Source organism: Oncorhynchus keta, chromosome 34 (assembly GCF_023373465.1).
Source record: "Oncorhynchus keta strain PuntledgeMale-10-30-2019 chromosome 34, Oket_V2, whole genome shotgun sequence".
NCBI lineage: Eukaryota > Metazoa > Chordata > Actinopteri > Salmoniformes > Salmonidae > Oncorhynchus > Oncorhynchus keta.
Genome location: NC_068454.1, coordinates 49,655,377 through 49,682,876, shown reverse-complemented (window position 1 = coordinate 49,682,876; position 27,500 = coordinate 49,655,377). Strand labels below are relative to the sequence as shown.

The 27,500-nt window shown below is 43.7% G+C and overlaps 2 protein-coding genes across 6 annotated transcripts in view; one reads left to right on the top strand and one right to left on the bottom strand.

The window, feature by feature from the left end:
* The window catches only part of LOC127915127 (uncharacterized), a 1,101,500-nt gene that overhangs the window by 946,399 nt on the left and 127,601 nt on the right, over window positions 1-27,500 (top strand). The window lies entirely within an intron of this gene.
* The window catches only part of clybl (citrate lyase beta like), a 215,893-nt gene that overhangs the window by 80,180 nt on the left and 108,213 nt on the right, over window positions 1-27,500 (bottom strand). Inside the window, exon 2 of the mRNA XM_052493987.1 lies at window positions 1,460-1,673. Within this exon, the coding sequence (XP_052349947.1) occupies window positions 1,460-1,673 (214 nt within the window). The remainder of the gene's footprint in view (window positions 1-1,459; window positions 1,674-27,500) is intronic.

Genomic DNA, 27,500 nt, shown 5'->3' with positions numbered 1-27,500 from the left:
CATCGGTTGGCACGGCGACAGGCCCGCTGTGCCGTTGTCATGGTGAAGGTAATCGCAGCGAGGGTTAGCTGCGAGTGTAGCGACTGTAGCTAACAACGTCGACAGAGAGACAAACAGGAAGGCCAGATAGCTTACCTCTCTGGTGTAACGATGTTACACAATAATAGGTTAGCGGCAAGCTTGGATTCTCAAAGGTGATGATTGTGACAATATATCTTCTGCAGTCTTTCTTCACTCACCACTTAGCGTTTTCACAGATTTAATAGATTCTTTAAAAAAATATTAGAGGGAAAAATATCTTTAATCATAAATGCATTCAATGGCAGAATGTCATTATCAGTTCTGCAGCATTAATTGGCAGTGTAAAATGGACGCCTGCACGCACACACACGAGAAGTGTAATTTAGCCCCGTAGGAAAATAAAGCGTCCTGTCTGAAGAAATACAACAAAATCCCCCATGGATTTCCAATTGCCACAATGCACAAAGCAGCTGAGAGAGTGGGAAGTGGAAGAGAGGGAGCCGGGGAGAAAAAGGTGCCTTTAATTAAAGAGTTAATAACTCATTTCAACATAGTACTAACCTAGCAAATAAATAATATATCATAGGGTTTGCCGCATTATGGAAGAATTATTTTTAAGCTAACATATGGTCGTGACAATTGACTGAATCCTGCTCCGACTCGGGAGCGCTGTTGTGGAGCGTTAGGCCGTCACCAGAACAGAAGGGGGGACAGTAAAGGGATTAGTACGAAGGGGATTCTTGGAATACAATACTATTTTTCCATGGTTGGCTGTGTATGTGCGCACGTGTGTACACAATGCCACCTCTCCTCCACCTCCTCCACACAAAGACATAAAGCTTGTTGTTTCTAAACATTGACATCCTTAACAGGCTCACAGCTGTTTAGCCTGTCAGTCACAATAATCATCTTTCAGTTCATTCTCTTACGACAGAAACCGTCTGAGCCATATCAATCATCTTTATTATCATGACTTAAAAACCTTTTCCCCTTCTCTTCTTTCTTCTCCAACCAATCATGATTTCATAGGGTGGGCAGGGGAGGCCGGCAGGGCCAATGGGGAAGCTGTGTGGGCAGGATGAGAATGCTTTTTAACCTACTGCATCTGCTGGCTTCCTGCTGGTTGCCCAGTTGGGACTCAGTGGGATGTGGTCACCTTGTTTTAAAGGCAGGGGATAGGGGGGCCAGCAGAGGCATTTGTGGTATTGTAATAGGGTGAAATTAGCTTGTTTTAAGCATCTCCTTTAGGTCATTTTCTCATTCACCACTGATTAAGGCCTGGCAGCACCTGGCTGACCGAGAGAGTGAGCTGGAATTAAGACTTTAGCCAAGGCGGAAGCTGACACACATACTTGGAGATGATTGTGCAAGTGTGTGTGTCGTGCGAGGTACAAGTGTGTGTGTGTGTGTGTGCACACCCATATGTGTCTAATAGTACCTTCTTGCTGAGGGCCACTCCATCCTCACAGTCCAATACGGCACAGTCTAGGCCACGCAGCGATGCCAGTTTCCTCAGCTTCCTCTCATCATTGCCGGGGCAGTAGAGCACGGCACGCCGCGGCACATATCTCAGGTTGGTACAAGCTACGTGATGGCTGTGACATCCACCATGACACCATGGTAAAGCCACAGACAGGAACCAGCGAGTGTCCCTGTCAAACAAAGGGTCATATAAATGTATAGGCCTATATGTAGAAACACACATGCACAAGTGTATGCTGCAACAATAATTATAAAAGTAAAACAAACATAACCTCACAGTAGGCCAACAATTAAATGCCACGCACTGTTATAACTGCTGTACATGGATGTTTCAACACACTGTGGACAGTGGATGTCATTTTTTGTTCAATCCCCATTGACAATGATCTTGCCCCAGAATTAAGACCCATACAATTGGAAAGGCACATTCCTGAAAGTTTTGGTTTCCTTTCCTAACCCTCGTTGGAAAACCTTAGCTGTTTCTCTTTTGATCCTCCATTCAAGTGAATGAGCTGTGTTGACCTGGGCTTGGAAAGCCTTTACCAGTGACAAGATCACAAACATATGCAAATGCTCTCCAGTAGGGCTTAGCACATCCAGCTGAATACACTTATTAAAGACAGTGTGTGTGTGTGTGTGTGTGTGTGTGTGTGTGTGTGTGTGTGTGTGTGTGTGTATGTATGTGTGTGCGCATGTATGCACGCAAGTGTGTGTGTGTGTACTCTAAAGTTTGGACAGCACAGCAAATCTTCATAGAATAACCAAAAATCAGAGGCTGGCTCTAGCAAACAGAAGAGACAATACAAACGCCACAGAGCCTATGGAGAGACACGCAGTCACTCACATGAAAATAGTAATGTTTAGATTAGCACACATTTAACTAGATACATGTACGCAAAACACACATTCACATACACCATGTAAACACAAGCACTCTTTTTAGTCAGTCACACAGCAATAATCACAGCTATGACACAGCACACACTCGTCACATCTTAATTATTGTTCTGTCGCACAGGCTGCTCAAACTATTAGCCCTAATGAATGGCCTAAATGATTAGGATCACATATATCTAATTACAGTAGGAAACAGCCTCTCTGCTGTCACTGCAGTCTCCCTAAACCTCGAAGGTCCTCTCCAAGGGATCATATTTATAGAAAGTGAGAAGAAAGGGAGAGAAGAGGGGGATATGGTGCTCTTTGTAAAAAGGAAGAGGGACAGAAGCCTTCTCTTTTCTACTCTTTTGTTCTCCTTAAAGGTGCTAAAGTCCTTTTAATAGCCACTTAAACCCATCGACCATGCTTATGAATGCCCTGCAGAATCAATTTGTGGGCCTAATCTGGAGCAGGGGGATGATGCAACTAGAGCAGGACAAATAAAGCCAAATCAGGTGGTTTTTAGTTCTCTCTTTAGTGGGTCTCAGGTACACATACAGTAAGGCTCTCTGTGGGAGTCTCCTCGAACGCTAGTGTGTTTAGATTTGGTAAGTAACAACATCTCACAAAGGACTAAAGGCTAGAGGGCAGAAGGAATATGCAAAAGTAGCAAGCCTGTGTGAGTCATGTTGATTGGAGGGAACAGAGGTAAAGAGGGAGGGTCTTTCTGGATGTCACTTTGGGGGACAAAAAGCTACAGGGCCATATTGACGAAGGAGAAGAAAAAAAAGCTCAATTAGAATGAAAAATAAAGAGGGTGTGGGGGATGGAGGAGGGAGGTAGAGGTCAGAAGGGGGGTGAGGGATGGAGGGTGGTGGTTGTTGAGACCCAAATGAAGTCCTCTCCATTCAGCACAGACCGCTCTGGGGTGAATGGTTAAAGAGACATTTTAAGTGCCCACTTGAAAGGCAAATAAATTATAATGTAAGTGAGGGACGCTTACCAGAAGATGTTGGCGGTAATTAAGGAATAGATTTCATAAAAAAATGTAAAAAACTACAGAAAGGGGGAAAGAGCAGAGAGAAAAGGAGGAGGGAGAGAAAAGTGAGAGGAGAGAAGAAAGAGGGATAGAAAAGGGGCCCTTTTATGTGGAGTCACCAGAGACAGAAGAGGAGTGGGAGACCAGATCAGCTGACACAGAGGTCAGACACCACACTCAGCATTTCTCAAATCTCTCCCTTTTCTTCTATCTATTGTTCGCTCTCTCTTCCCCCATTTTAGCTCAGTGCAGGAAGGCTGCCGTCGCAGTAACCCGGCGACTAAAAGAGGGAAGAGGGGAAAGGTGAGGTCAGTGTGATAGATGTGAGACCCGTTTCAGGAAACTAGAAGTATGTCGCAAGTCACGACTTCACAGGAGAGCCATTTAAACAAGGTTTGCTTTATTTGATGGTCCGATCATATAGGACCATTAAATAAAGCAAACCCTTTTTAGCCCAAGCTGTAGGAGAAAGCGGGAGGTGCACTGGGAAGACCAGTGTTAGTTATCCTCAGCTCAGAGTTTAGACAGTGTGAATTAGCCTACTGGTTTCAATGCAGCAGGTGCTTGATCAATAGTACAGTATGGCACACCTGTGCCTGTGTGCGCAATAGCAGGTTAAAGCATATAGATGTAGGATCTTAATTTGATCACCCTATTGCAAGAAACTGTCCTGAAATGCAGAAATGTATCAATCCCTACAAAAAATTCTTAAATATAATCCACAAAAAAATGTACATTTCCTGTTGCTGCAGGATTATTTTCCTGCTGTATAAAACTGGCTGAAATGAAGATCAAACAAATCTGTATACCCTAAGCTAACTGAAGTGTTGAATTTGTGACGCTGTGCGGTTTGTTGCAACCTTCTTGCTACCTTACAACTTCATATTTTTTACATTCAAATTATTAATAACCATTTAATATTTGTATTTTTCCCCCCTCGGTCAACTTCTTTCATTCAACCTTTTCACCACGGATACTTTATCTCGACATGGTTCTACAGGAGCTCCACCAGCCGAAGCTAAGTAGTAACATTAACACATGTAATCGAATTGCAGTCGCTGTACTCAGGAAAAGGAAAACTAGCACCTTATGGTGAGGATAGCCGTGCTGCAAGCTCAGCTTCAGACACAATTGTTAGGCAAGGACCATTTAAGTGCAGGAAAGGATGAAACAGCGTTTGTGCCACCAATAAGTACAGATAGTAGTATAAATCCCCTCACACAGCAGAAAAGTAAATAAAAACAATATGGGGATGAGGTAGGTAGATTGGATGGGCTATTTACAGACGGGCTATGTACAGCTGCTGTGATCGGTTAGCTGTTTACAGTTAGTGAAGTATAAGTATCCAGCTTCAGCGATTTTTGCAATTTGTTCCAGTCATTGGCAGCAGAGAATAAGAAGGAAAGGCAGCCAAAGGAAGGAAGTGTTGGCTTTGGGGATGACCAGTGAGATATACCTGCTGGAGCGCGTGCTACGTGTGGTTGTTGTTATTGTGACCAGTGAGCTGAGATAAGGTGGAGCTTTACCTACCATAGACTTACAGCGGGGCAAAAAAGTATTTAGTCAGCCACCAATTGTGCAAGTTCTCCCACTTAAAAAGATGAGAGGCCTGTAATTTTCATCATAGGTACACGTCAACTATGACAGACAAAATGAGAAAAAAAAAATCTAGAAAATCACATTGTAGGGTTTTTAATGAATTTATTTGCAAATTATGGTGGAAAATAAGTATTTAGTCAATAACAAAAGTTTATCTCAATACTTTGTTATATACTGTATGTAGATGACCTGGAGCCAGTGGGTCTGGCAATGAATATGTAGAGAGGACCAGCCGACTAGAGCATACAGGTCGCAGTGGTGGGTGGTATATGGGGCTTTGGTGACAAAACGGATGGGACTGTGATAGACCGCATACAGTTTTCTGAGTAGAGTGTTGGAGGCTATTTTGTAAATGACATTGCCGAAGGTTTTTGTTAACTTCTTATAGGGGGCAGCATTTTCACTTTTGGATAAATAGCGTGCCCAATTTGGATAAATAGCGTGCCCAATTTCAACTTCCTGCTACTAGTGCCAAGAATATAAGATATGCATATCATTACTTGATTTGGATAGAAAACACTCTGCAGTTTCTAAAACTGTTTGAATCATATCTGTGAGTATAACAGAACTTATGTAGCAGGCAAAACCCTGAGGACTCAGAATGTTTTTTTTTAGGTCTGTCTGTTCAGTGAGTTCTCTTTGGGAAACAATATTTCTTAGGAACTTGTTTTCAGTTCCTACCACTTCCACTGGATGTCACTTAGTCTTTGTAAATTGGTTGAGGTTATTCCTTTGTGCAATGAAGAAGTACGGCCATCTAGGAACTGCGTAACACTGTTGAGATTTGCGCAAGACTTGAAAAGTAGCTTGGTTTGTTGTCTTCCTGTATTGAACACAGATAGACCCGTCTTCAATTTGATCTATCATTAACGTTTAAAAATACCTAAAGTTGTATTACAAAAATAGTTTGAAATGTTTTGGCAAAGTTTACAGGCAACTTTTGAAATATTTTGTAGTGACTTTGCTGTTTTTTTCTGGATCAAACACGCCAAATAAATGGACATTTTGGATATATATGGACGGAATTAATCGAACAAAAGGACCAATTGTGATGTTTATGGGACATATTGGAGTGCCAACAAAAGAAGCTCGTCAAAGGTAAGGCATGTTTTATAATGTATTTCTGCGTTTTGTGTAGCGCCTGCAGGGTTGAAATATGCTACCCTCTTTGTTTACTATTGTGCTATCATCGGATAATAGCTTCTTATGCTTTCGCCGAAAAGCCTTTTTAAAATCGGACATGTTGGCTGGATTCACAACGAGTGTAGCTTTAATTGAGTATCTTACATGTGTGATTTAATAAAAAGTTTGATTTTTATATAATTTTATTTGAATTTGCCACGCTGCATTTCCCCTGGCTTTTGGCCAAGTGGGACGCAAGTGTCCACTATACCATAAGAAGTTAACATAGTATCCAAAGAAGGGCCAAATGTATACAGAATGTTGTCTGCGTAGAGGTGGATCAGAGAATCACCCACAGCAAGAGTGACATGTACAGAGAAAAGAGTCGGCCCGAGAATTAAACCCTGTGGTACCCCCATAGAGACTGCCAGAGGTCTGGACAACATGCCCTCCAATTTGACACACTGAACTATGTCTGAGAAGTAGTTGGTGAACCAGGCTAGGCAGTCATTTGAGAAACCAAGGCTGTTGAGTCTGCCGATAAGAATACGGTGATTGACAGAGTCGAAAGCCTTGGCCAGGTCAAAGAAGATGGCTGCACAGTACTGTCTTTTATCGATGGCGGTTATGATATCGTTTAGTACCTTGAGCGTGGGTGAGGTGCACCTGTGACCAGCTCGGGAAACCGGATTGCACAGCGGAGAAGGTACAGTGGGATTCTAAATGGTCAGTGATCTGTTTATTAACTTGGCTTTCGAAGACTTAGGAAGGCAGGGCAGGATGGATATAGTCTATAACGGTTTGGGTCTAGAGTGTCACCCCCTTTGAAGAGGGGGATGACTGCAGCAGCTTTCCAATCTTTAGGGATCTCAGACGATACAAAAGAGAGGTTGAACAGACTGGTAATGGCAGCAGATAAGATGGTGAGGAAATTACTTTTAAAGAATGACAGTTTACAATAGTGACCATGTCCCCCGCGCATCCCAAAGGTGGAGGTGTTGCTAACATTTAAGATAGCAAATTTCAATTTACCCCCCCCAAATGAATGCGTTACTGTCGTTTGAGCTTCTAGTCATGAAATCTATGCAGCCTTCTCAATCACGTTTTATAGCTACTGTTTACGGGACGTATATACAGCGTTCCTCACTGAGTTCCCTGAATTCCTATCAGACCTTGTAGTCATGGCAGACAATATTCACATGGAAAAGTCCACAGACCCCCACCAAAAGGCTTTCGGAGCCATCATCGAGTCAGTGGGTTTTGTCCAACATGTTTCCGGACCTACTCACTGCCACAGTCATACTCTGAAACTAGTTTTGTCTCGTGGAATAAATATTGTGGATCTTAATGTTTTTCCTCATAATCTTGGACTATCGGACCACAATTTTATTACATTTGCAATCGCTACAAATAATCTGCTCAGACTCCAACCAAGGATCATCAAAAGCCTCGCTATAAATTCTCGGACAACCCAAAAATTCTTAGATGCTCTTCCAGACTCCCTCCACCTACCCATGGATGTTATGACTTTGGCCATAAGAAACTAGCTCCCCTGGTATACAGAAAACACCCGAGCCCCGAAGCAAGCTTGCAGAAAATTGGAATGAAAATGGAGCTCCACGAAAGGGGAAGTCTTCCGACTAGCTTGGAAAGACAGTACCGTGCAGTATCGAAGAGCCCTCACTGCTGCTCGATCATCCTATTTTTTCCAACTTAATTGAGGAAAATAAGATCCTATCCAATCCTATTTATTTTCTGTCGCAAAGCTAACTAAAAAGCAGCATTCCCCAAGAGTAGATGGCTTTCACTTCAGCAGTGATGAATTCATGAACTTCTTTGACGAAAAGATCATGATCATTAGAAAGAAAATGATGGTCTTGTCTTTGAATCTGCATATTTCTACATAGCTCAGATGTCCTGAGTCTGCACAACACTGCCAGGACCTAGGATCAAGGGAGACACACACGTTTTTTAATCCTATATCTCTTGACACATTCATGAAAATAGTAATGGCCTCTAAACATTCAAGCTACATACTGGACCCTATTTCAACTAAACTACTGAAAGAGCTGCTTCCTGTGCTTGGCCCTCCTTTGTTGAACATAATAAACAGCTCCCTATCCACTGGATGTATACCAAACTCACTAAAAGTGGCAGTATTAAAGCCTCTCTTGAAAAAGCCATAGCCTGACCCAGAATAAAATTTTAAAAAACGAATCAGCCTATATCAAATCAAATGTATTTGTCACATACACATGGTTAGCAGACGTTAATGTGAGTGTAGCGAAATGCTTGTGCTTCTAGTTCCGACAATGCAGTAATAACCATCGAGTAATCTAACCTAACAATTCCAAAACGACTACCTTATACTCTTATATATATATGAACCGCTTCAGTCTGGTTTTAGACCTCATCATAGCACTGAAACTGCACTCGTGAAGGTGTCCTCATGCTCCTCGACCTTAGTGCTAGTGCTTTTGACACCAATCGATCACCACATTATTTTGGGGAGATTGGAAACCCTAATTTGGAGAGATTGGAAATAAGTTCTGGCCTGGTTTAGATCTTATCTGTCGGAAAGATATCAGTTTGTCTCTGTGGATGGTTTAACCTGACAAATAAATTGTAAGTTTCGGTTTTCCCTCAAGGTTCCGTTTTAGGACCACTATTGTTTTCACTATATATTTAACATCTTGGGGATGTCATTCAGTAACATAATATTAACTTTCCCTGCTATGCGGACAATACACAGCTGTACATTTCGATGAAGCATGGTGAAGCCTCAAAATTGCCCTCCCTGGAAGCCTGGTTTCAGACAAAACGGAGTTCCTAGACCTAGGTCCCAAGAAACAAAGAGATCTTCTGTTGAATCTGACAATTAATCTTAATGGTTGTACAGTTGTTACAAATAACTCAGCGAAGGACATTGGCATTACTCTGGACCCTGATCTCTCTTTTGACGAACATATCACAAATATTTCAAGGCCAGCTTTTTCCCATCTTCGTAACATTGCAAAAATCAGAAACTTTGTCAAAAAATGTGGCAGAAAAGGTAATCAATGCTTTTATCACTTCTAGACTAGACTACTGCAATGCTCTACTTTCCGGCTACCTGGATAAAGCACTAAATAAACCTCACTTAGTGCTAAACATGGTTGATGGATTCTAGTCAAGATTCTAAGAATATGATCATAGTACTCCAGTACTATCCTCTCTACTACACTGGCTCCTATTAAGGCTATGGCTGATTTCAAGGTTATACTGCTAACCTACAAAGCATTACATGGGCTAGCTCCTACCGATCTCTCCGATTTGGTCCTGCCGTACATACCTACACGTACGCTACGGTCACAAGACACAAGCCTCCTTATTGTCTCTCGAATTTCTAAGCAAACAGTTGGAGACAGGGCTTTCTCCTATAGAGCTCAATTTTTATGGAATGGTCTGCTTATCCATGTGAGAGACGCAGACTTGGTCTTGACCTTTACATCTTTATTGAAGACTCATCTCTTCAGTAGGTCCTATGATTGAGTGTAGTCAGGCCCAGGAGTGTGAAGGTGAACGGAAAGGCACTGGAGCGACAAACCACCCTTGCTGTCTCTGCCTGGTCGGCCTAGTCACTGGCTTACTAGTGTTCTTCCATGCCAGGAGATGTACGTCACTTGAGTGGGTTGAGTCACTGACGTGATCTTCCTGTCCGGGTTGGCTCCCCATCAAGTTTGTGCCGTGGGGAAGATCTTCGTGGGCTATACTCAGCCTTGTCTCAGGGTAGCAAGTTGGTGGTTTGAAGATATCCCTCTAGCGGTGTGGGGGCTGTGCTTTGGCAAAGTAGGTGGGGTTATTATATCCTGCCTGGTTGGACCTGTCCGGGACAGGGTCACAGTGTCTCCCGACCCCATGGCCATGGGACCATGCCTCAGGACTACCTGGCCTGATGACTCCTTGCTGTCCCCAGTCCACCTGGTCGTGCTGCTGCTCCAGTTTCAACTGTTCTGCCTGCGGCTATGGAACCCTGACCTGTTCAACGGACGTGCTACCTTGTCCCGTAACTGCCATTTTTGACTCTCTCTCTCTACCGCACCTGCAGTCTCGAACTCTGAATGCTCGGCTATGAAAAGCCAATTGACATTTACTCCTGAGGTGACCTGTTGCACCCTCAACAACTACTGTGATTATTATTATTTGACCCTGCTGGTCATCTGTTCTCAGCGATCACTGCCTGATTGCCTGCATCCGTAATGGGTCTGCGACCAAACGACCACCCTCATCACTGTCAAACGCTCCCTGAAACACTTCTGCGAGCAGGCCTTTCTAATCGACCTGGCCGGGGTATCCTGGAATGACAATGACCTCATCCCGTCAGTAGATGATGCCTGGCTATTCTTTAAAAGTGCCTTCTTAACCATCTTAAATAAGCATGCCCCTCTCAAAAAATATTGAACTAGGAATAGATATAGTCCTTGGTTCACGCAAGACCTGTCTGCCCTTGACCAGCACAAAAACATCCTGTGGCGTTCCGCATTAGCATCGAATAACCCCTGTGATATGCAACTTTTCAGGGACGTTAAGGAACAAATATACACAGGCAGTTAGAAAAGCTCTTCAAAGGGGGTGACACTTTAGACCCAAACTGCTACAGACCCATATCTATCCTACCCTGTCTTTCTAAGGTCTTCGAAAGCCAAGTTAACAAACAGATTACTAACCATTTTGAATCCCACCATACCTTCTCCGCTATGCAATCTGGTTTCAGAGCTGGTCATGAGTGCACCTCAGCCACGCTCAAGGTTCTAAACGACATCATAACCGCCATCGATAAGAGACATTACTGTGCAGCCGTATTCATTGACCTGGCCAAGACTTTCGACTCTGTCAATCACAAAAACATTTTTTGGCAGACTCGACAGCCTTGGTTTCTCAAATGATTGCCTCGCCTGGTTTACCAACTACTTCTCTGATAGAGTTCAGTGTGTCAAATCGGAGGGCCTGTTGTCTGGACCTCTGACAGTCTCTATGGGTGTGCCACAGGGTTCAATTCTCAGGCCGACTCTCTTTTCTGAATACATCAATGATGTTGCTCTTGCTGCTGGTGATTCTCTGATCCACCTCTACACAGACGACACCATTCTGTATACTTCTGGCCTCTCCTTGGACACTGTGTTAACTAAACTCCAGACGAGCTTCAATGCCATACAATTCTCCTTCCGTGGCCTCCAACTGCGCTTAAACGCAAGTAAAACTAAATGCATGCTTTTCAATCGATCGCTGCCCGCACCTGCTCGCCCGTCCAGCATCACTACTCTGGACGGCTCTGACTTAGAATACATGGACAACTACAAATATCTGGGTGTCTGGTTAGACTGTAAACTCTCCTTCCAGACTCACATTAAGCATCTCAAATCCAAAATTAAATCTAGAATCGGCTTCCTATATCGCAACAAAGCATCCTTCACTCATGCTGCCAAACATACCCTCGTAAAACTGACCATCCTACTGATCCTCGACTTCGGTGATGTCATCTATAAAATAGCCTCCAACACTCTACTCAACAAACTGGATGCAGTCTATCACAGTGCCATCCGTTTTGTCACCAAAGCTCCATACACTACCCACCATTGCAACCTGTACGCTGTCGTTGGTTGGCCCTCGCTTCATACTCGTCGCCAAACCCACTGGCTACAGGTTATCGACAAGTCTCTGCTAGGTAAATCCCCGCCTTATCTCAGCTCACTGGTCACCATAGCAGCACCCACTCGTAGCACGCGCTCCAGCAGGTATAACTCACTGGTCACCCCCAAAGCCAATTCCTCCTTTGGTCGTCTTTCCTTCCAGTTCTCTGCTGCCCATGACTGGAACGAATTGCAAAAATCTCTGAAGCTGGAGACTCACATCTCCCTCACCAGCTTTAAGCACCAGCTGTCAGAGCAGTTTACAGATCACTGCACCTGTACTTAGCCTATCTGTAAACAGCCCATCTATCTACCTACCTCATCCCCATATACTGGTATTTATTTATTTATTTTTAATGACTCCAACCTAAGTGTATGTAAACTTCCGACTTCAACTGTATGTCTGCTCAAATCCACAGGAGTTTCATTCTCCACAACAACAAATATGCTGGGAAACTCTTACAATACCATCATCAGCTGTGTTCAACACGAGGGAAAGTACTGCCAAGACCTACCATTGGCTTTACACGTCAGCCTAGGATAATGATCTGTCATTGTTTTCTTGTTTTCTAAAAGCTGAATTACAGTAACACATGAAATTAACAAATTTCAATGAATAAGATGATGCAACAAAATCAAAACGTCAGAGTTGAGGCAAGAAATGTATGTAGAACCGTCTGAGAGGTGGAGGGAGTAGGGAGCATCTTAGTCACAGTCACAGCCAGGGAGGTACATGATTGAGGGTGTAAATGTTACATGTTCAACTGTTCAATAGTTTTTTCAAGCAAAGAATACCTGTGGAAAGGACATTACATACTGAAGTTGTATAAAATACCAATACATTTACATTGTGATATGCCTAGTTGACAATAGTCTGACATTTGCCATGGGTGGAAAGAAACTTTAAAGTATAGTTGAGAAGGTGGGCAAAACTAAGTTCCACCATTCACACCCTACTACAACAACCTGCTTTAACAAACCAGTGACTGAAACAGTAAGCAAACACTTAAAGACATGCTCCGGCGACTCCTAAGTATAAATTAAACCTCCCGCTTTGGGCTGGATGTGTTAATGTGTAGTTCATACATGCATAATCTATGAGCAGAATTGCGGTCTTATCTCAATTAGCCACGACATCCCTAGTTTTGTTTTTCTGGAAGCTGTGCTGTGCCATTTTCCCCCACGTGGGCCAGGGCCCTAGCAATTCAAGTTCTAGCCAATGAGCATCAGCCCCTCCCCATTTGAGTGAGAGCAAGCAAGATATGCACACACAGCAGAGCGAGAACAAGGAAGTGGTGCACATGTCTGCACATATGTGACGTAGTACGCAATTATTGGGGAACACTTTTGGCCCCTGAGCGCTACTTTCAGAAATACTGACTAAAATGCATACAAAAGTACAAGAGAAACTCTTTGAATTGCCTCTTCCCTCAAACACCGCTAACAAGAATGAGCTTATTTTGAAATCATTTATTTTATTAAAGTGTTGTTCCGACACTCATCTGGTGTTGAGTCAGCCCAGAAAAGCTGAGGAATTGAATAGACATAATGGCAGAACTGGTGGTGAAAATTAACAATGTAATATTCACATAAAAACTCCAAAACGTTATTGTAAAAAAACAGGCTGTCATAAACATTATTGGTACATTACAGTATCTAAAATAGAGCTTGAACCATTTGAAATATATATGACACATACACACGTGCACGCACGGGCACACACAAGCATACACCATTGCTACAACCATATAAGCAATCTGGATCCTTTTATTTACACTATCGCACATCTGGTTGGCATTTTCCCGCCGTTAAAACCATGATATATGTTTTATAAGTTTAACAGTCCCTGAAGTACTGTACTGCGCTGCAACATTACCAAATTATTTTCCTCCTACCTCTCTTTCTTACATGAAAGGTTATGATAACACGGGGCGGGGCGGCTAACATTAGCGGCTGTAAAGTGCTGGGAGCCGGGGCCGCTGTGCAGCGGCTTTATTGGTCTGAGATAAGAGGTAAGTGTGTGTTAGCTGGTTTATATGCTGCTGGAAGGGACTGCTTCTCATTAGTGAACCCAGGCCCGGTGACTCTGGAACGGAAGGATTGGTGGAGCGGAGGTAAGGGGGGTTTCAAGTCTCCCAAGTATAGTAGCTAGCTACTGTAGCAGATCAAACTTGGTTCCTGAGGGACAAGGGCTACCGCTTGAGCTACAGCTTTGCTAACAGCGTCATTCTGCAAAGTTGCAAATCCATGTAAAAAACACAAGAGACCAGCAGACTGGATACAAGGGTGAGGCAGTACAGCAGGAACCGCTCCATCTCGTAGTCAAACCACACTGAATAATTGGGAAGTAAGGCAAACAACTTCAATGACTAATTTCTCTGGACAGGGGAAAATAACAATAACCAAATTAACTGTGGATACATTACAAATTGTAAAGAAACAATGCTCACACTATTTGTCAGACATTGAGAACTGATATTATATTCTGGCTGTTGGGGTGGGGATTTGTGTGGGACTCCTCATGTCTTAATCATTATCAGGAAGGACTTTGGTCCAAATCCGATGTTGGGTACTATATTTATAGATTTTTGGTAGGTAGGTAGCCCAACAATCCAATACCTCTGGGCCCTTGAGCATGGCCCTTATCCCCACAACACTCTCTCCATCCAGTTGCACTGCACTGCAGACTGACCATTTTGCTACTCTCAACTGTGTGTGGAGGGGTTGAGATGAAGAAAGCTGAAGACACATTTCCATTGTTCTCTGTAACTATGGACCATAAAGTTGCATTGTATGAATCCAAACAACCTGCCTTTAGCTTGACCATCCGTCCTTGATCTACCTGAGAGGTTGGTGGAAGGAGGGTGGCTTAAAATGGGTGTAATGGTTAGAATGGAGTGAATAGAAATGTATCAATAATGCTTGATGTGTTTTACCTTCCATTCATTAATTCATACCATTCCAGCAATTACAATGGAGTAACTACAATACAGACATCTACCTCTTCATCCTGCTCTCTGACAAACTAGTAAACTGTGTCAAACCACTGACTATCTATATCTTACAAGCTAGACCTAAAACACAAAGCTCCAACATTGGATACAAATTAAAAACGCACACAATTAAAGATCTGTGTTTCGTTCACCATTATAATCAGGAGCTCTATAATTTATTTTACCGTTATTTTACCAGGTAAGTTGACTGAGAACACGTTCTCATTTACAGCAACGACCTGGGAAATACTTACAGGGGAGAGGAGGGGGATGAATGAGCCAATTGTAAGCTGGGGATGATTAGGTGGCCATGACGGTTTGAGGGCCAGATTGGGAATTTAGTCAGGACACCGGGGTTAACACCCCTACTCTTACAATTACTGCCATGGGATCTTTAATGACCTCAGAGAGTCAGGACACCCGTTTAACGTTCCATACAAAAGACGACACCCTACACAGAGCAGTGTCCCCAATCACTGCCCTGGGGCATTGGGATATTTTTTTAGACCAGAGCAAAAGAGTGCCTCCTACTGGCCCCCCAACACCACTTCCAGCAGCATCTGGTCTCCCATCGAGGACCAACCAGGGGCAACCCTGCTTAGCTTCAGAAGCAAGCCAGCAGTGAGATGCAGGATGGTATGCAAAAAACTTTCAGAAATAATGTTTATGATTATATTTGGAGGTAATAAATACAAATGAATAAAAAAAGAATGCGGAGGAAATCAAATTGATAGTATGAAGAGTAAACAAGCCGGCGGTGCCCAAGAAGGCGACGGAAGGGGTGTGAAATAAAACGGTCAAAAGGAATCAATATTTATATTCTTCCATAAGATGACCCCCGTGCCAGCCTCTGGCTCAGCTTGAAGCTGTTTCAGTGTGTGTTTTTAGTGAGCCTCAGTTCTGAAGACACGAGTGGCAAAATTAAGACGGACGGACGGAGACTCCAAAAGTTATTTTGCTTCTCTCGTTATCCTCCTTTCTTTCATCCTTCTCTTGCTCTAATAATAAGAGAATAAGGTCTGGCTCAGTGGTGTGTTGCACTCAAGATCGGCCCGCTCATTAGGTAGTACTAGGCGCCTACTGCGGAAGATTGAAGAATGTGGCATTTTCTGAGCTAAACTGACCAAGACGCACCTCCAACAACACATAAACCCTCACATAATTCAGCCCAAAAAGAATGACAATTTCTGTCAACCAGTGGCATATGGGCATTTTAGGTGAGAGCTGATGCCGCCCTGTGATAAGCAGTGCCCACTTTGTCAAAGGCAGGGGTGCAAAATATTTTGCTTGTCCATTCCCAGCACGCCTCTCCAGGGTGCTGTTGGAGAGACGTCACTGCCACGCTCCACCGACGTTCTGTCAAAAGAAATCATTCAACATAAATCATGTAGCAGCAGATATAGTATATGGTACAAAGAGTATGTGGCCATTTCTGTAGCGACTGGCTGGAGATAAAATAGATGATAATGTAATTAGAGACACTTTTTAATTCATGCAGGTTTCTCCGATCAAATAGCCTAACCTAAATGGCGCCCAATATTTTTGTTGTTTTTGTTGCTGACATGTTAATAAACAACATATGCTACAAACAGGACAGGTCAAATATGGAATGGATAATCAGGCTACTCACAACTGCTGTCCAGGAGTTAAGATAAATAATAAATATAAATTCTCATGATCAGAAGTTTGAATCCGTATATTTTTGACAAGCTGATCATCCACGAACATAGATTTTTGGTCTGGACCAGCCTTGATTTGGCCCAAACATATAAGCCTATAAATGACATATTTTCAAGTTGAATCCAGAACCAAAAATTAACCTGATTTCAACTTCCTGAAAATACGTTTCTTCAACATCCAGAATACAGCGCTTTTTTACCGAAGACAGATAGAAGACCCGAGGCGACCACCTAGGCTAATTAACTATCTAGCGTACTCCGAACACCTGTGTGTAACGGAAGGAAGGATGCCAGAAAAGTGTTTTAACTGAAAAATACTGTTGGTTGCAATGGTGTTAAACCTGCTTTAAACGGTTTACAGTGAAGGACATCTCACTGGAGGCCATAGGAGCTTTGTGAAGCCAGGGGTAAGTGATACATGGAGAGATGACCAATCAATCACTGTTGATGAGGGGAGTGAAACCTCAACACAGCATGTTATTGTGGTAAGAGTCTGTAGATGCAAAGGATGCAGGGCCTGGGGTCAAGCTGGAGAGGTCTGAAGGCAAGTAGGACCCAGTGCAAAGCAGACACATCCAGACTGGAGTCCAGGAACCGACACAGCATCATGGAACTGCTGTCGGGAGACATCGACTCGACGCCTAAAACTTCAGAACTAAGGAACTCGGCCACTCAGGCCTAATGGATGTTTTCCCACCTTGTCATCTGTCCATATCTGAATGGCCTGTGCTGCCTGGAACTTTCCTGCCAAGGAAGTCGTCTCCATCCGCTTCTCCTTCCTTCATCTTGTAGCGAAGTAGACAGAAAACAGCAAGAGGAGTGTTCCAATCAGCGCTGGTCCCATGTCACAAGTTGTGGAAACCGAAAGCAGCGGCATGCTGCTAAGTGGACGGGAATGATTGAGAGAGGTTCGGAGCAGATTGGCATAAGGAATAGCTTCGCTGCACTGGTGTCTGATCCATCTGCGCCTTCATTGCTGGGACTGCCTGTGTCTGCGATGGTGGTGCTAACTCCACATATGCTGACTCCAGCAGCTGCTTTGTCATTGTGTTCGGCTCCTTTCCTTCTCTCTGGATGTGGCGGGGCACTGCCTGCTATGGGAGGTCTGGACCTATCGCCGGGTGCAGCGGGCGTACACTATCCTGCTTCTCGAGGGCCCGTGATAGGTTGTGTGAGGGGTGGGAATGGGCAGAATTCTCTATTCCCTTCTCCGGCCGTTGTATTGGGCAGTTCAAATGGTGAGAAATGTCTCAGTCCCTGGAGCAAAAATGTTGTGCTTTCCAGGAACACGAGAACAGGCCATCAATAAGCTGCCCCCAAATATTTTAGACCAGCATCAGGAAAATTAGTCATGTGGGATTCAATGGGCAGCTCAGAACAGCTGAAGATCGATTTTAAAGAACTGATTGGTTCACAAATTGACACCAACAAACGCCACAAAATATCTGTCCCTCTGCCCTACCTAAAATGTGACATCGAACGGTTCAGGAGACTTGCAGCCCTCCATAACTGGATACGAGACTATTGCAGCTCTGTGGGTGTAACATTTATTGACAATTTTAAGGATGGGATCCATCCAAATCATTTGGGTTCCAAATCCCTGTCATTCGCGTGAAGAAAAGATGGAGGTACATTGGGGTGGAGATCGGGGTGCCTTGTGAGAATTCGTTGGTGAGTGTGTAACCCGCCACCACTATCCGTTCAATTGGCCAACGTGCAATGGAGAAAAAACTGGATGAGCTCCATTCGAGACAATCTTACCAAAGGGATATTAAAAACGGTAATACCTTATGTTTCACCGAGACGTGGCTGAACGACGACACGGATAATATACAGTTGGCTGGGGTTTCTGTGCATCGGCAGAACAGAACTGCTACGTCTGGTAAGATGAGGGGTGTTGGTCTGTAATTTTGTCATTAACAGCTGGTGTGCGATGTCTAATATTAAGGAAGTCTCGCGGTATTGTCTGAGGTAGAGTACATAATGATAAGCTGTAGAAACACTATTTACCTAGAGTTATCAGCTATATTTTTTTGCGTATTTACCACCGCAAACCGACGCTGGCACTAAGACAGCACTCAACGAGCTGTATAAGGCATTTCCCACCATAAAGCATGGAGGAGGTGGTGTTGGGGTGCTTTGCTGTTGTTCTGGGATTGATTTGCACTTTTCGCACCAAAGTACGTTCATCTCTCGGAGACAGAACGCGTCTCCTTCCTGAGCGGTACGACGGCAACGTAGCCCCATGGTGTTAATACTTGCAAACTATTGTTTGTACAGATAAACGTGGTACCTTCAGGCATTTGGAAATTGCTCCCAAGGATGAACCAGACTTGTGGAGGTCTACAATTTTTTTTTCCTTAGGTCTTGGCTGATTTCTTTTGATTTTCCCATGATGTAATGCAAAGAGGCACTGAGTTTGAAGGTCGGCCTTGAAATACATCCACAGGTACACCTCCAATTGACTCAAATTATGTCAATTAGCCTATCAGAAGCTTCTAAAGCCATGATATAATTTTCTGGAATTTTCCAAGCTGTTTAAAGGCACAGTCAACTTAGTGTATGCAAACTTCTAACCCACTGGAATTGTGATACAGTGAATTAATCTGTCTGTAAACAATTGTTGGAAAAATTACTTGTGTTATGCACAAAGTAGATGTCCTAACCGACTTGCCAAAACTCTAGTTTGTTAACAAGAAATTTGTGGAGTGATTGAAAAACTAGTTTTAATGACTCCAACCTAAGTGTATGTAAACTTCCGACTTCAACTGTAGCTATATTTTCAGATATTACATGTGTCAGTAAACGTTGGCCAAAAAGTTTATTGCCAACAGCACAGTTGCAGTCATCAATGCTCTGGATAACATAACAAACAGCCTAGCCAGCTCTGCTTGGGCGAGTAAAATAGTCAGATTGCGCTGTTCCCCCATTTGTGTCTGGAAGTAGCTAGCAAGCTAGCCAAAGAAAGGCAATTAGCTTGGGTGCTCGAATGCTGCTGTGAGGTCAGAACGCTCGGATCAACCCTACTCCTTGGCCAGAACGTCCAGTGTGCGCTCTGAACACTCCAAGAACGAAATGCTTTGAATTTACAAACAGACAATCTGATAATGCTATGAGTTTATGAATTATCAGAGCGCACACTGAGCACACTCTGGCACTCCAGATTGAACCAGCCTTTCGTCTTGACATTTTTGGTTGTTTCATACATGGCCTCATGTGAATCCTTAAAGAGCTGGGTGGGGCTAACACTTAAGAGCGTGTGAACGATGCTAAATGGGTGTAGACAAAGAAGAGCTCTACAGTAGGTGTACCAAAACATTCAAGGGCCATTTTCTCAAAAGTGAGGTTAAAGTTGATCAACTTTAAAAGCATAATTCCTTTCCCATTGCTCCTCAACTGTAGTGTATGATATACAATTTCCTAGCTCTGAGTTTCTACTTTTACCCAAATGTAAAAAACATAATTTCAAACGTTTCTGCATAAAACCGAATCCAGCCAGTCACAATTGACAACAGACTTCCAGCACGCTTATAGGGAAGGACATTCAACAAGCACAGCACTGAAAAAAAATAGATATGTTATGGTATGTTATGATATGTTACACCCCCTGCTATATTGTGGATATAGAGTTATCTGTCTAACAGCCTACCCAACATAATCTAGGTAGAATAAGGAATTTCCCAGGGAAACGTTGTTCAATCTTTACTAAACGACATGCCACTGGTTTTGAGTAAAGCCAGCGTGTCTATGTATGGTGATGACTCAACACAATACACTTCAGCGACTGAAATCATTGCAACACTTAACAAAGAGCTGCAGTTAATTTCAAAATGGGTGGAAAGGAATAAGTTTGTCCTAAATATTTCAAAAACTAAAAGCATTGTATTTGGGACAAATCATTCACTAAAGCCTAAACCTCAACTAAATCTTGCAATAAATAATGTGGAAATTGAGTAAGTGGAGGTGACTAAACTGCTCGGAGTAACCCTGGATTGTAAAGGCAGGTTCTACAGGCCCTAGTTTTTTCGCATCTGGACGACTGAGCAGTCGTGTGATCAGGTGCCATGAAGAGGGACTTAGGAAAATTGCAATTGGCTCAGAACAGGACAGCACGGCTGGCCCTTGGATGTACACAGAGAGCTGACATTAATAATATGCATGTCAATCTCTCCTGGCTCAAAGTGAAGGAGCGATTGAATTCATCTCCACTTGCATTTGTGAGAAGTATTGACATGTTGAATGCACCGACCTGTCTGTTTGAACTACTGGCACACAGCTCAGACACCCACGTCCTGTTCATGTCCTGTTCTTCACAGTCCTCATTTTAATTTTACCTTTATTTAACTAGGCAAGTCAGTTAAGAACAAATTCTTCTTTTCAATGACGGCCTAGGAACAATGGGTTAACTGCCTGTTCAGGGGCAGAACGACAGATTTGTACCTTGTCAGCTCGGGGGTTTGAACTTTCCAACCTTCCAGTTACTAGTCCAATGCTCTAACCACTAGGCTACCCTGCCGCCCCTCATATCCAGAACAGACTATGGGAGGCGCACAGTACTACATGGAACTCTATTCCACATAAAGTAACTCATAGAAGCAGTAAAATTAGATAAAAAAAAACAGATAAAAATACACCTTATGGAGCAGCGGTGATTGTGAAGCAACAAACACATGCATACAAACACACAATAACATACGCACTATACACACACGCAGAGATGGATTTTGTGTTGTAGTTATGTGGTAGTAGAGTAGGGGCCTGAGGGCACACACGTTGTGAGTGTATAGTAATGTTTTTTTAAATGGTACAACTGCCTATATTCTGCTGGACCCCAGGAAGAGTAGCTGCTGCCTTAGTTTTGCAGGGGAAGGCAATATTTAGTCTCGCAGAATGGACAGTACCGGCCCTGGTTGCACTCAGGGTGACAGCTGGTGGCCACTCATTTTAGCCCGACTACTGCCTACCTCACCCGTACCTCCTGTGACCCTCTCACTCAACCATAATTCCTACCCTTACCCATTCCCCTTGTCCTCTCCCTCACCCGTGCTTCCTTGTGTCCCCCTCTCCCTCAGCCATATCACGCTCGCCCTTATCAATACCCACACTGTGTAATCGTCACCACTCTCCCCCTCCCTTCTCTCCCAGCTTAGTCTCATTACGATGGAGTTTTATGCCTTAATCTGCACAAGGAAGATTGTTGACGTGTCATGGTGGTTATCTTCACTGGCCGATGCCTTCTTTCTCCACTGTAATCCCTCAGCAAGTGTCCCTGCCTTTTCTCCCCACTTCACAATCTGTACGCAATTAGTCCCCATACAGACGACACACAGCCATCGTATTCTCTTACATTGCCCTCATCCGTCCACACAGGGACAGAGGCCTAAATTCTGCTCCACTGTTGGACCAGGGGAGACATCTATATCTGAGGCACAGGGCAGAGAAACACATTAAGGCAGGGATAAAGGGAGAAAATGTGGGAAGACAGGGAGCAAGCAAGTGGAGAAAAGAGAAAGACAGGGACGGAGGGAGAAAAAGGGATAGATGGGAGGGAGAGCGGGAGGGAGGGAGACACCAGTAGGGGTCATTTGGCAATGGATGAGGGTCATAGCAACAAATGTCTTCCCAAACTAACAAATGTGGACCAATAGGCTATCATTTGTCTAAAGTAGTATGCTTTATATAATTATTATAACGGATGCACATTATATCGGTAAGCATATCAGAATCGGCCGATATTCGCTAAAAATGCCACACTTCGGCATGACTCCATAATGATGCCACGAAAAATACAGCTCTACACAGAAAAGCAGAAAAATACTAAGAGCACACTTCCAACAACTAAACAAGTTCAAGTCCAGCAGTCATTTGAAAAGAATAAGTAAAATTTGAGCGAGATAACTAATGGCATTCATTGCTCTTGACGATCAACCGTTCTCTGTCGTGGATGATGTTGGCTTTCGTCGTCGACTGGTCGAGCACCTCGAGCCCCTGTACACACGACCAAGTATGGGCTATTTTTCAGATTTTACCCTTCCGGAGTTACACAGTATTGTTGGAACTCACATCCATGAGCTACTTGCTATGGGCATCACTGCTATTAGCTTTTCACGACTGACATTTGGACCAGCGATGTCAGCCCCATGAGCATGCCGAGTCTGGCAGCACAGTGAGTTGACGAGGATTTCGTACTGAGGAAAGCCGTATTGCATGCTCAAGAATGTGCTGGTTCTCATACTGCTGCTGGCATTTCAATGTCATTTGAGAACATGTTTGAAACTTGGAAACATGAACACACTCCTAGCTCCATTCGAACAACTGACTGGAGAAATAAACTCATCAACTGTGTCTGCAGCAGAAGTGATACCCTCTGTCATGACATTGAAACTCCTGCTGAACATAAACTGCCGACACAGACGGTGGGGGTTAAAACTTGCAAAAGTACAAGAGGCTGTGAACAAGTGATTCGGTGGCATTCTCTCTTTACTGTGTCGCCACCATGCTCGATGCTAGGTACAAGTACAGCTACTTCGATGCAGACAAAAAACAGGGTTTATGTGAAATGTTAGACACAGCTGGACAAGATAGAAACGGACACAGTGATAGTGCGCACCAAAGAAGAGAGGCCACGGACAGACAGAGCTGAAACTTCAGTGCTTGACCTGTATGATGCAATCCTGGTTGAGACTGAACAAACTAAGTGAAAGAAATAGGTTTAGATGATGTTTTACTGGTAATAGGGACATATGTAAATGCCAACAAAATAACCTTTTGGTCTGTGTGTGTGTGTTTCAACTATTTAACTGTACTAGAATGCTTAAAAGGACGCAACATTTTTAAATATCGGTTATCGATATCGGTTTTTGGTAAGGGAAATATCAGATATCGGTAAATGTCATATCATCCCTAATGATTAAATTGCATGCCCTCGTATTTCTTGCATTTATTTCTGTAAAAATTTGAGATACCTATTAAAGAGAGAAGAAAATCAAATTCCGCTGTTCTATCATTAATAAATAATTGAAGTAGGGGTAAAATATACAAAATAGGCCCAAAACAAGATGTTGGATGCGGAGAAAAGAGGGCAGGGGGAGGAGGAGTTAGCTTTTCAACTTAGTATTTTTATTGACTCCAGGAAAACAAAATAAAGCCCTTTCTTTAAGAGTGAGAGCGTGCACACTGCGACAGCCATTCAGGCCTTGGGGGCCCCAATTGTAGCAAATTTAAACTAATGAAAGGACACCCCACTGGTGGAAATCCACTGGAACAGCCCCGCAACAGGCCCACAACTGTTCCCCTATGCATGAAAGGTGGAGAGGAAGATAAAAGAGAGGGACTTCTGAAATAGGGCCCAAAAGACAAAGGCAAACAAAAGTACTGACCGTGAGGGGATGACACGACTCATCGCGGTGGAGGGAGCAGGAAGAAAGAAGGGAGAGAGTTGGGAGGACAATGGCACCTCACAGCCGAGTGACATGGTGAAAGAATAAAAAATCTACACAAGAAGTAGTGTCTCGCCTCGGATTGAATAGCTTAAACCCACAAGGACATACTGTCTGTCTGTGTCTGTCGACTGGGGCTAAACCGGAGGGAGTGTACTAAATCAGTCCAACACTCTATCTAGACTCTATTCTTGCCTCCCCCTCCCCATTTCTCTTTCTCCCTGGCAAAGGGGGACTGAGGCAGTGGCACCGGTTCTCACCAACAACCAGAACCCAAACAACTCTGACTGCTCCGGGTTCCATTCCCGCGGATTGCGCATTTGTTCCGGGGGCTCCGTCCTGTGTCTGATCTCGTGTCTCTTTGTGTCCCTAAACAAAATTACCATTTATCTCCATGGCAACTGACACATATATATATATATATTTAAATGTACTTGCTATGAAAAGCTAAATTGGTAAGAGTTCCATGGTTTCTAATGGCTGCTAATATCCAAGGAGGTCGAGACAAGCCAATGGCAAAAAAAATATATAAAATAAAGTTTTGCCTTTCTTTGCCAATTATGATTCTGTAAGGGCATTTGTGTTCTTGGATAACACCCCCTTTACATTTCTCGATAGTTAAAGGAAAATAATCTTAACAAGTGACCGTGTCGGCCATTTTAAATGGATGCCCAGGCTTAATTTACAGTTGAAGCACGCCCACCTCGGGCAGACACACACAGCATTTACATTCAGGCTGGCACGCAGAGGAGGGAGAGGCATTTGTTTGACATGTACTTATTAAAGCTGTCCAAATTATATTAAACCCCCTGAAACACACACACACGTATGTAGGCACACATACACACACACTAATTTGTATGCTACTGCTCTAACACCTACGAATCAATAGCGAAGCGCTTTGCATAAATTTAAAATACTGACAAATAAGCCTAAATTCAATGAAGATACAGGCACATTTAAAGCAATTTTCCCTGTGGAAACACAACTACACTGCAGATAGACGCATTATTAAAAGTCTCAGGTCACAGAAAGATCTTATTGAGTGACACTTAGCCAACACTGACACTCCACACGTAAACATCGCACAAGCTAGCCCGAGGCCTATCCCAGGACCCTTCACTTCCTACACAGGGGACCTCTCTACCCTTCACCCCCTTCTGATTATTGGATCGATGTTGTGATTGATTAGTGGCAAAGAATAGGTAGGACATAAAAACAGGTCAAACGTCAATAACGCCCCCCGTGTATGACTAAAGGTGTGAAAATGTTTAAAGTTGATAGCCTCCTGCCACACCCCATTACCCAACCCTCACAGACAAAGGCCCAAGGCCTAGGTCCATTCTCCAAGCAAGTGAGCTTTAGTGCTGGTCTCTTTTCTTTTCTCTTGGTAATGCTGGTCAGTTAGGTGAAAGGAACCTTTATGGAAGCTGCTTGTGGGCTCACCTTCGTAAAACCACATCTTAGTCAGGCAATAACAGGCCTATATGCCTTCGTATCCCCCAGCCACACAGGATCATAGGGCAGAGATGGGAGGAGTGGGTTTGATTCTCGCAGGAGTTTGTTGTTGTCCGAATGACCCTCTCCTTGTCCTCGTTTGACCTGCTACCCCCAGCCAACCAAACCAGGACTTGCATGATACATTTGTATTCTGAGCTGATTGAATTTCTGAATCTAGTGGAGTTAATGGGATTGATTTATTCTGTGACAAAGAAAGTAGCCTGGAGTTATCAGACACAACAAATAACCATGAATGCATTGTTTCCTACGATACATTTTTCAATATTTAACGCACAATATCATCAGTTGAGTGCTGTCCACTCTATTGAAGCGTTAACAAAGAATAAAGAGGAGGGCAGATGGAGTCTGCATCTGGGACAGTAAAACCTTTGGCCGTAAGTTGCAGGGTCTGACGTGGTGAGACTCATTTATTTCATGCTAATATATTTGGACCTGGTTCTATAGGCTGACAGCAGGGGCTGCAAGGTGGTCAATACCTCAGGTTGTGCTGTCTCTCCGAAACATTTCCCATCTCTGTTTCTCACAGTCAGAATAGGGACAATGTGTGTGTGTGCACACATGTTGGACAGGTGCAATAGAAGCTTATTGAATTAATGAGCCATTCGCAGTTTCACTGTATCGGCCGTGTGTACTTAGACTTGCATGGCTTAATCTTTGAGACAAGCATATGCTACTGGCAGGATCAACCAGGTGATCTCTTGTCATTGTGTGACGCCAATCTTCCAGGACTACTTCCTGCATGACTGTCACACAGGTTTGCCCTTGTCTGTGGGTGGACTATGGGCATTTCTGTGTAAAAAGCCCCATGAGCTCTAACATAAGAAGTTCATAGGAGCTAGGGATGACCCCAATTAATTGAATGGTCGCTCATAGGCTGTTGGTCGACCAAGATTTGTTTTTGAAGAGGAGCAGCAAATTAAAAATTTAAAATAAATCCACACACATTTATTTATTTGCTGCTCCTCTACAAAAACAAATCTTGGTGTATGTATGTATATATAATATACACTGCTCAAAAAAAATCAAGGGAACAGTAAAATAACACATCCTAGATCTGAATGAATGAAATATTCTTATTAAATACTTTTTTCTTTACATAGTTGAATGTACTGACAACAAAATCACACAAAAATTATCAATGGAAATCAAATTTATCACCCCATGGAGGTCTGGATTTGGAGTCACACTCAAAATTAAAGTGGGAAACCACACTGCAGGCTCATCCAACCTTGATGTAATGTCCTTAAAACAAGTCAAAATGAGGCTCAGTAGTGTGTGTGGCCTCCACGTGCCTGTATGACCTCCCTACAACGCCTGGGCATGCTCCTGATGAGGTGGCAGATGGTCTCCTGAGGGATCTCCTCCCAGACCTGGATGAAAGCATCCGCCAACTCCTGGACAGTCTGTGGTGCAACGTGGCGTTGGTGGATGGAGCGAGACATGATGTCCCAGATGTGCTCAATTGGATTCAGGTCTGGGGAACAGGCGAGCCAGTCCATAGCATCAATGCCTTCCTCTTGCAGGAACTGCTGACACACTCCAGCCACATGAGGTCTAGCATTGTCTTGCATTAGGAGGAACCCAGGGCCAACCGCACCAGCATATGGTCTCACAAGGGGTCTGAGGATCTCATCTCGGTACCTAATGGCAGTCAGGCTACCTCTTGGCGAGCACATGGAGGGCTGTGCGGCCCCCCAAAGAAATGCCATCCCACACCATGACTGACCCACCGCCAAACCGGTCATGCTGGAGGATGTTGCAAGCAGCAGAACGTTCTCCACGGCGTGTCCAGACTCTGTCACGTCTGTCACATGTGCTCAGTGTGAACCTGCTTTCATCTGTGAAGAGCACAGGGCGCCAGTGGCGAATTTGCCAATCTTGGTGTTCTCTGGTAAATGCCAAACGTCCTGCACGGTGTTGGGCTGTAAGCACAACCCCCACCTGTGGACGTTGGGCCCTCAAAACCACCCTCATGGAGTCTGTTTCTGACCGTTTGAGCAGACACATGCACATTTTGCAGGGCTCTGGCAGTGCTCCTCCTGCTCCTCCTTGCACAAAGG